Source organism: Pelmatolapia mariae, linkage group LG2 (assembly GCF_036321145.2).
Source record: "Pelmatolapia mariae isolate MD_Pm_ZW linkage group LG2, Pm_UMD_F_2, whole genome shotgun sequence".
NCBI lineage: Eukaryota > Metazoa > Chordata > Actinopteri > Cichliformes > Cichlidae > Pelmatolapia > Pelmatolapia mariae.
In genome coordinates this window covers 25,006,069-25,016,497 of record NC_086228.1, presented here as the reverse complement: position 1 = coordinate 25,016,497, position 10,429 = coordinate 25,006,069, and the positions used below count along the sequence as shown (strand labels likewise).

At 38.9% G+C, this 10,429-nt stretch overlaps 1 protein-coding gene across 2 annotated transcripts; it reads left to right on the top strand.

The window, feature by feature from the left end:
- Positions 1-244: 244 nt before the first annotated feature.
- Positions 245-9,880, top strand: pmt (phosphoethanolamine methyltransferase). 2 transcript variants are annotated; one of them, XM_063486599.1, is made up of 12 exons: positions 245-331; positions 1,919-2,090; positions 2,464-2,619; positions 3,359-3,495; positions 3,726-3,877; positions 4,012-4,200; positions 6,994-7,083; positions 7,189-7,278; positions 7,372-7,494; positions 7,618-7,749; positions 8,170-8,286; positions 8,414-9,880. In XM_063486599.1, the coding sequence occupies exons 2-12, from the start codon at positions 1,930-1,932 to the stop codon at positions 8,522-8,524; spliced, it is 1,458 nt and encodes a 485-aa protein (XP_063342669.1). In that variant the 5' UTR covers positions 245-331; positions 1,919-1,929; the 3' UTR covers positions 8,525-9,880. The 2 variants fall into 2 exon arrangements, with proteins under 2 accessions (XP_063342669.1, XP_063342661.1); XM_063486591.1 differs by lacking the exon at positions 245-331 and adding an exon at positions 644-752.
- Positions 9,881-10,429: the final 549 nt, after the last annotated feature.

The following is a 10,429-nucleotide window of genomic DNA, read 5'->3' as shown; positions in this document are numbered from 1 at the left end:
TATGTTATTCACTAACTTTTCATAGCTCACAGCCTGGGACCCCACTGGCTGCTAATGCCTTCTTTATAAAGAGGGCGAAAATTAGATATTAGCAAATAACTGTTAATTACAGTTTTCATAAAGCCTTGTGAAAACTGTGGGCTACTTACACTCCTGGCGCATTTCATAACCTCACGCTTTCCACCTTAACAGTATGAGGCAATCTTGCACAATGTTGCGCGTGCCGCCAGACATTTTCCACGTGTCAGCACAACCGAGACGTGATGGGCCGGGAGCCGGTGAGGCAGACTGCCGCGGGGAAATACACGAGGCAACGATCGTGCAAAAAGATGTGAGTGCATTCTGTTAACTTACTATCTGTGGCCGACATGTCTCCCAGGGATTTTTCTGGACGTCTGTGGTGTGTTGTGCACGTAGGCTTTGCATTATGCCCAGTGTCAGTGCAAATCTGTTCTATGTTCTCTGCAGACCCTTGTTCCCACATGGTGATTCATGTGTGTGTGCTCCCCTCCCATGCCCTCGTATTGGGCGCATCCTAATGGCCAGTTTCCTACCTGGCGACCACCTCCTCCACGCGCCACGCTCGTCCCGTTATTTAAAGAGCCCACACGCGAAGTGACATCTGCTTTCTGTTATATAGGAGATTACTAATTATACCTTCCTACAATAACGAGGATCGTTAATCATCAGACTGATTTCTCACTTCATAGATTAATTTTACAATAATCAACCAAAGACCACAATGGACAAAGGTATGAGCAGATCAAATGTATTCATTTTATTTATTTATTTATTTACTTATTTACTACTGTGAAACTTTCTTGAAAAGTTGATTTAAGCCAGAGGGAGCTGATTACACCAAAGTTTGGATTTTGTTTGAGCTGCTGTGTTATTGTGTTGTAATTGTTCACTCAACTGGTGGAAGTAATCCTACTGTGAGCTCTGTGCTGGAATGTGATGGTGATTTGAACAAAGCTGTCAAATGATTTTCTTTTAACCTGCGGTTATCCCTCAAAAAAGGACCATGAAAATTGTCTCTCACCCTGTTATCACCTTGTCACTGGAATCTTAGATTCCACTTTGCCACGTTGCCGTCATTTAGCCTGTGGATGTGTGTGTCTCTGGTGTAAAGCACATGGGGAAATTTGTGAGTGAAAGCGGTAGCCTGATGTTTACTGTGTTATATGCTTGTGCACATTACTGTACATGGTTTTCTTGGATCTCTGTAAAGTTAAAAAAAAAATAATAATAATTAAAGAATGAATGGGGGATTTCAGGTGGGTGGAGGGGCGTTGTGGAACAACTGTAGTATAATCTGTCTTTTGACAAAAGCCAGCTAAAACCTGTTGTGGAAATAACAGCACGTCTTATTAACTAAAGCAAACAAAACCAAACTTTGCAAACTGTGACAGCGAACGAGTGTAATATGAAACTGATTCTGGTTTAATCTTCTGTCTATGTGGCAAATGAGCGTATTGCTTTGGGATTGCTTAATCAGGTTAGATTAATGGTTAATCTGTGTGGCCGCAGAGTGTTTGTGGGGGGTTATCTTAGAAGAATTTTTAGCCTAAGGGGTAGAGCCCTTTATATGAACATTTGTCAAACTTTCCAAAAGCTCACATTTGAGTGAGTTAAAGGAACTCAGATTGTTTTTTTCTCTTTAAAAAAAAATGTACATCTTAAATAACTTAGAAGTAACATGATTAACCTGATGATCACTTCTTTTTTGTCATATACTTGATAGATGATTCACAGACAGGTACCCTTGAACTTTGACACATCATCCCATGGGAATTAAATCTTAATTGCACATTCATAAATTGAAACTGCATTGCCATCATTATTAGTGTCCATATGCACACACCCACTTACACACATATCTAGCTTCTTGCCAACCCTGTGTGTTCTCTTATGATAGTTCGTAGCAATATGACAGAGTTTTGGAAGGAGCACTCTAAGGCTGCTACAGTGGAGGAGATGATGCTGGATTCTCGTGCCAAAGAACTGACTCAGCATGAGCTGCCAGAGATCCTCTCCATGCTGCCTAGCCTGGAGGGATGCAAAGTGCTGGAGCTGGGAGCAGGAATTGGGTGAGCACACAGCTGCAATAGACTTAGAATTCTGGGAAAACAGTACAAGAAGACAAGAAAGTCAGTGCTTTAAAAGACAGGGATTTAGTAGAAGAAGTATAAGCTAATGGAGTACTGTAATATTTAATAAATGTTTAAAATGGCATATTAATGATGGAGAAACTGAACTCACAGATCATTGTTCATTCAGTAGGCTAGTTCCAGTTATTATACGAATGTACTGTTTACAAGGTTGGGGAAACCTGCAGTGTCCAGATGAACAGAATCAACTTTTTTGGGTTCAGACTTCATTTAGTATAAAGATTTATGACTGAGGAGCACTCAATGAATATATGTAGCAAAAGTCATTTTATATTCTTGTGTTTGTATCCAGTCGTTACACCAAGCACCTGCTGACCAAGGCAGCCCATGTGACTGCTGTGGACTTCATGGAAAGTTTTATAGAGAAGAACAGGCAGGAAAATGGCCACCATAGCAATGGTACCTTCCTCCAAGCTGATGTCACAAAGCTGGATGTTCCCCAAAACAGGTGTGTGTTAAGATATCACCGTTAATATTTAACCTCACTAATGGCGTGGTTCGATGAATGGCACTACTGTGAGTCAGCTGGTCTACTGGCCTGACTCTGAATTATCTCAAGAACAGCTGGATAAACTGTCATAAAATGAGTATATTTAACATACGCAGAAGTGGCTTCAGCAGAGGCTTACCTTGGAAAACGATAAAGCTGACATTTGCCCTTTTAAGTGAAATGACACATTTTTTCCATGAAATCTATCTTCCTACATCCTGCTTCTAGCTTTCTCTTTGAGGGCTTGCATGTGCACATCTGCAGTGTCCCTATGGGACCTTAAACTTGTGCAGAGAGCGAAGAATCACCCCTTTTGTCAGCTATGGCCCACAGATCAAATAGTCTAGAGGGGGAGAGTCTGCAGTTTCCAAGCCAAAGGCATCTTAGGAGGAGCATATAGTAGAAACTGCCTTAACTGTTGCGTATGCTATCATGAATCTGGTCCCAGTGCATAGAAAAGGCAGAAGTATTTTGGCCACAATACTCATTCACCACAACTTTGTCCACTTCCCCAAATTAAACTTAAGTTAAAAGGTCACTGTTTCCAGCACACATCATAGGTGTACAAGTGGAAATAGTAACTCTGAAAGGAGCCAGTCTTGAAAGGCAGAGAGACGACACACACAGCTTTATTTGTTATATACTGAAAATCCTACTGTTGGTTACTGTGTTAAAAGAATGATGCTTTTTTCCTCAGCATTGACTTTATCTTCTCCAACTGGCTACTGATGTATTTGAGTGACAAGGAGCTGAATTCGGTTATGCAAAAAATGCTTACCTGGCTGAAGCCTGGAGGCTTTCTGTTTTTCAGAGAGTCCTGCAACCACCGGTCAGGTACAGATGCAGAATTAAATTCAATGTTTAAACCTTTATGGTAAATGAAGGTAACTTAAGAAAGATTGTATGAAGTCCTCTGCCTGTATATTTCAAAAAGATTTAATTAGATGTCTGCTCACTTTCTATGCTCCATATACCACAATATATGTTGCAAATATTCTGCACTACAATTATCTTCTGAACTACAATGGAGATTAGTTTGTTTTCATTCATAATTTTCTACCAAGGTGACAGTAAGAGGGATTTCAACCCCACCTGCTATCGTACTGAGGCACAATATAGCCACATGACTACAACAGTGCAAGTGACGGAGCCAAAAGAGGGCCAAACGTTTGGTTTCGACATTGTCTTGAAAAGGAGAGTTCAGACCTACGTTGAGGTAGAGACATTTGAGTCTTATTAAGATTTCAAGTGTGAAAAAAGCAGATGGCAGTTTCTGATGCTGGTGTGTGTAGTTAAACCATTTTACTACTCCTTATCTCTGTCACCTTCTCATCCATCCAACACTTACAGATGAAAAACAATCCAAATCAAATCTGCTGGCTGCTAGAGAAGGTCTCTCGCTCCTCGAACAGCCAGAATGGATTCAAAACCTTCCAGCAATTCCTGGACAACCAGCAGTACACCAAACGTGGCATCCTGCGCTATGAGAAGATGTTTGGGGCTGGTTACGTCAGCACAGGAGGGCCTAGCACCACCAAGGTAGGCAAATCCCAAATAATATGGCTGGATGCAAACGATAAGTGCTTCTTGGAAGGAAATTTAACAAGTAAAATGCAAAGATATGATTTTGAGTTATAAACACAATTATAGAAAATAAGCCAGAAAACTGCATGCTTCAGTAAGTATTCAGACTTCTGAGCGTCTGACATTTTAGTGTGGTGCAGAATTTGCATTAAATGGACTGGCAATTTTATTCAGACCCTTTTTGGTAGCTCTTCAAGTTGTGTTCAGATTTAATATTTTTTTCTTTGAATTATTTTTTAAATGTCAAACGCAGCTGCGCGTCTCTTAACTGGTACTGTACTAGAAATTATGCCCACATCACACCAGTTTTAGCCAACCTACATTGGTTCCCTGTTGATTATCATATCAATTTCAAAATTCTTTTGCTTACCTTTACAATTTTAAATAATTTGCCTCCCAGCTATCTATGCGAACGCCTTCATTTGTATATCCCTAATAAGGCACTTAGATCTTCCAATCAAAAGCTCCTGACGCAACCGAGGTCTCGTCTGAAGTCCAGAGGTGATCGGGCCTTTGCTGTCGTAGCTTATATTCATTCCTCCGAGTCCATCCAGTCTTTTAAATTGCGTCTTAAAACTTATTATTTTAGTCTGGCTTTTGATTCAAACTAGTATGTTATTTCGTGGCTACTTTTTGTTTTAAACAATTGTCATATTGTTTCCTGCCCTCCTTTTAACTGTTTCTTTTTATTTTGTCTTATGCTATTGCTCTGACCGACTGTGAAGCACTTTGGTCAACTATGTTGTATTATTATGTGCTATAGAAATAAATTTTGATTTGATTTGATGTCTCTGAAAGTTAAGGTAAAAAAATAGAAAAGAAAAAAGAATTAATCCTTCAAAGGACCTGGCCTACCCAGTCTACGCCTTCAAAGGCTGCAAAGACTGGAAGTGAGCGGCTGTTAAATTGAAAGATCTAGCCTAAGATGCACTTCTCCTGTTGTCTAGCAACCGCAACGATAGCAGCTACAGCCGTGGTGAATGACTGAAACAAAGAAAATCTTTATTTTATGTAATTTATTTTACTTTTATTGCAGAAAATTGTGATGTTTCATCTGCGTATGAGCTGAGAACACCACAGCCATGGGCCGAGTCCCTTTAGCTAACAGTTATCTTAACTTTAGTTAGTAAACTAGTTTGCTAGTGTAGCTCACAAGACTAGTCTCATTTTATTTTGACGGTACAAATAGGTCTTAAGTTATAGATATTTTATTATAGATAAAAGGGAGCGTCTACAGAGAAAGATGATACAGACACATGACTTCTTATATAGAATACTATAAAACACGCTTTAAGTTTATGAACGTACAATTTTTGTAGCTCTTTGAAGTCTTTATTTCAAAGATCTGCATACTTTTCCCACTGAAACCAACACAATCATACTTTGACGAGAACAATATTTTAACTAAATATATTCTGGATAAATCAAACCATTATCAAAGTTGGATGTGGTTCCCTTTATTTCATCAGGGGTAGAAAGCCTCTGTCCAGTCAATTCTCTCCTGTGGGTTTTTTCAGTCTCTCCTAACTCTGGACACTTGCAGAAAGAAATCAACCACGGCAGTTTACATCAAAAGCAGAAAATTTAATCAAATATCTGTTAACTGTCAGATGAAAGCACAATTTTCTCATAGAATCACATTAATATATCTTATATATTGTTATCAGATAGAAAAAACTAAACAGAATATAGAATCCTGCAGAAACGTGGGCTTTATGACAAAGGTGACAGGCTCAGATTGTATGATATAAGCATGCCAAAAACAGCATCAAAACAAGAGAAGGACTTCTCTATTAACTCTCTGTCTTATTATTATCAGTTGCTCTATACAGGATGAGAGCTTATGTAAATATGACTTCAGCACACCATGGTTACATCAGTCTGTTTCCTTACCACAGTTCACGGGTCACATGTTTGGTCCTGGTGAACACACTTCCCTTAAAAAGTGAAATGTCTGCTTGTTTTTTCCCAAAACATTTAAGTACATTTGGCTTCACACTGGCAAACAGACGCAGCTTCAGCAGAAAACTAACTATCCAACTAACCAACCAACCAAAGCAAGCAGGACCTGTGCCGCATTAAGTTGGCCAAAAGTTAGCTCAGTTCGGCTTTTCAGGATTCTTCTCTGCTGGATATTTGATAAAACTCAGCACTTACTATTAAAAGTTTATTTCTGGACTGCTTTGCTTAAACCGGCCACCATTTTTTCCAAAAAGTTTCTTCAACCTTAAATTCGTAATGAATTCTGGGATAGGGTGGGCCATGAAGGTCTATGTCATCTGATGCCATTTTTTGAGATATTTTAGTCTGATGCCAGAGGCTTTTTTGAGCTGATGTCTGAGGCTGTTTTGAGATGATGTCTGAGGATGTTTTTCCTGAGACCTGCGGGTGTCCTAAAACAGGGGTGTCCAACTCCAGGCCTCAAAGGCCAGTGTCCTGCAGGTTTTAGATGTTGTCCTTAAACCAACACAGCTTATTTAAATGGCTAAAATACCTTCTCAACATGTCTTGAAGTTTTCCAGAGGACTGGTAATGAACTAATCATTTGATTCAGGTGTCTTGACCCAGGGTGATATCTAAAACCTGCAGGACACTGGCCCTTGAGGCCTAGAGTTGGATACCCCTGTCCTAAAATGTACACCGTAGTGGCCTCAGTAACTATGAAATAAAAGTTTGTAGCCAGAATAACCTTTACAAAGTTGGCCTCAAAGCCAGGCTGAATCAAAGAAAACATTTTTGTGCTAACAGGAGTTTGTGGACCTGCTGAACCTGAAGCCAGGACAGAAGGTTCTGGATGTTGGTTGTGGCATTGGTGGAGGAGACTTCTACATGGCAAAGGTAAGAGCAAGAAAGTCTCAGGACACACTTACAATGTTGATTTTAGGGCACTTATCATTATTGTAAAAGCTATAACTGTGGCAATTATTATGTGATTTTTTTCAGGCATTTGGAGTGGAAGTGCTCGGCTTGGATCTGTCAGACAACATGGTGGACATTGCAATAGAGAGGGCAAAAGTAGAGAACGTTCCATCAGTACGTATGTTATTCTGTTGATTACAACACCAAAGTTAATGGCTGGACTAATGATTTATTTCCAAATCTTTAATGGTATTTACTGTTCCTCAGGTGCGGTTTGAGGTTGCCGATGCTACAAAAAGGACATTTCCAGAAGAGTCATTTGATGTGATCTACAGCAGAGACACAATCCTGCACATAGATGATAAACTAGCCCTCTTCAAACGCTTCCATGTGTGCATCTCTTTAACTCTAAATGATTTCATTTCATGAATTTCCCAACTTTTCTTGTAATTTGTACAGAAAAAATGATACAGCACTAAATGTAAGAAACATCTTGTTCTTGTTGATATCCAGTCATGGTTAAAGCCAGGCGGACAGTTGCTTATCAGTGACTATTGCTGTGGGAAGAAGCCCTGGACCCCAGCATTCGAGGCCTATGTGAAACAAAGAGGCTATGTCCTGTATACGCCTTCAGAGTATGGCAAGGTAAAAATACTCATGTATAAAAATGCTAGTATTTTAAAACTTTGGACTCTTTTCTGATATGTAGATTATATTTTCTGTTTTTGTAATTCAAAATCCTGTTTAACAGTATAAACAGTGCACTGATCCACTTATGAGTAAAACTACAAACTCAAATTGTTTTACCTTAGTCAAAATAAATGGAGAAAGCTGCTAAATCTGCTTATAATAGTTTTTCACATATACTGTTTGCTGGAATCCGTGCATTATTGCTTCATAAATACATAAATCCCAGAGATGTGTTTGGAAGAATATAGAAGCAGCCAAATTTTCCAACATTATGTCCAGAGAATACAGACTTTGTATGTATGTACTACTGCAGTCCATCAGTTGATGGTGCTGTCCCCACACTGCTTAATCCCTCCTCTGCCTTCCCATCTACAGTTCATTCAGGAGGCTGGTTTCAGCAAAGTTCGAGCCGAAGACCGCACAGCCCAGTTCATCGAAGTGATTAAGACAGAGCTGCAGAGAGCAGAGGCCATTAAAGATGAATTCATTAAGGTGGGAATGCACAACCGCAAAGTTCACACAGTGTGTCAAAGATTGCACCTTCATAATTGTGTTACGACAGAAAGCTAAATTCCTCCTTTAGTGTGCCATCCAACACACCTGTATCTTTTCCCTGCAGGAATTTTCTGAAGAGGATTATTTTGCAATAGTGAATGGATGGAAAGAAAAACTGGAACGTTCCAACAGTGGAGACCAAAGATGGGGACTTTTTCACGCGACAAGAGACTGAGCTGTTGAAGCTTGTCGTGTTAGAGATAATAAAAGAAAAAAGAAACAATGTTTCTGCTACATTATTCTTTTTCTGGGTATCCTGTTGTCTTTAAAGAAAATCACTGACAACTATTTCATTATTTTGTGCCAATATACCTTTAACTAAGTGATCTACACTTTGCCATCTTGTATTTCTAGTGAGCAAATATTTTTGGGAGTATAACAACAACAGAGTGTAAAAGAAGGTCCAGACAACTGCGCAGAGTAATCAAGGTTTATTCTGGTTAAGCAGGTTGTTGGTATCCAATTACTTAAATGTAAACAAGTTGAAATGAGTTCTTGAACTAAAAAAATAGCACTGTTCTCAACAAAATCAATTGACAGCAGATTGATTTTTGAAGGAAGATGCAATTAATTATTTCTAGTTAAATTAAGAGGTGCACGAATTAGTCTAACAAACAGTGTATTGCAACAAGCTTGAGTGGCTAATACTGAGCAGATAAACCTGAGGAAAACAAATTCAGCAGGAACCAGTTAAACTGGTTGAAGCAGTCAGCTCATCTTTTCTGAGCTGTCTGCATTCTCATGTCATCCCATGTCTCATGACATCAGTTTACAGTTTAAAATCATCAATGGGATTTGCAAGTATTGCTGGGATGTGATTTGCTCATCTGGCTGGGGGAGGGGTTTGCCGTCAAAAAGAGTTAGTAAAACGTTACAGAAGAAGAAGAAGTTTCTTTAGCTGCATTCAGCTGCCCTCTTATTCTCAAGGGATTGCCACAGTGGGTAGCTCCACATGTTTGATTTGGCAGAGTTTTATGCCACATGCCCTTCCTCATGCAACCACAAAGAAACTTCTGTCTCCTTCCAGGAAAAAAAACTAGAGATCTTTTGTTTGGTAGGCAAATGTGTAAACCACTACAATAAGAGCCACGGTTGGTAAAGCATTGCAACACCTCCTAAATCCCAAATGTTTAATTAAATACATAGTTTATCATTTCTTAATAAAAGCTGGGATAAATCAATCTCATGCATTCTAAAGAAAAATGCCAATAAATAAAAGATAATGACTCCGTGTTTACCATTAACTGCTTCTTCAAATATTCTTGTATCCCACATTCATCCACTGTGCAGATTTGCAATAATGATTCTGATCCATTTTTAAGTTTGTGTGTTAACACAGCAGATTTTCCTAAATGCAAAAAGACTTCGTAACACTTTATAATGCCACTGTTAATAAAAATGAATCGCTAACTTTAGTTAACAGTGTAATACAACAGTCATTATTATTGCTGCTTACTGTTTGGTCAATAGCTGGTTTGTAAATCACTGTAAATTTGCAACTGATGGTTATAAAACGTGTTTGGCTATAATAAAGCTGAAGCCTCTGTTTCTAATACAGACCAATCAATCATGACCAGAAGCTGTGGTTTGTGTCCTCTTTCACTTACAGTTTAATTTTCATTTCGGTAAGGTTTACAGAAAGGTTGTGGTTTGATTTGAAATACAAGTTAGGAGTGAAACCCCTGTCACTATTGCCATGACACACGCATCACTGCTTTACACCCAAGGACGCCTTGTGTGTAATAAACAGCAGTATTTTATGGCCTGGGAACGAAAGGAAATATGTCATCAGTGATTAAGCCTATCCTACAACACATATATTTAATAAAATATAATATTGATTCTACAATTATGGCTGTTGGCAAAAAGATATTTCTACAGTAAAGCAATGAATCTTTTTAATTTGAATAATAAAATATACTTTGCTGCGTAGCCCTTGTTAGTGTCGTTTTAGATCCACTGTTACCATCAACACTGCCTTAATTCAACAGGGCACAGATTCGACATGCTGGTGGAAACATTGCTCTCAGATTTCACTCTGTATTGGCCTGATAGAATCACACAGTTGCTGCAGATCTGT

Excerpts from the sequence above, each read along its gene's own strand:
- pmt (XM_063486591.1), top strand. Across the intron at positions 4,201-6,993 it reads GAGGGCCTAGCACCACCAAG|GAGTTTGTGGACCTGCTGAA; the intron begins GTAGGCAAATCC and ends TTGTGCTAACAG. Across the intron at positions 7,495-7,617 it reads CCCTCTTCAAACGCTTCCAT|TCATGGTTAAAGCCAGGCGG; the intron begins GTGTGCATCTCT and ends GTTGATATCCAG.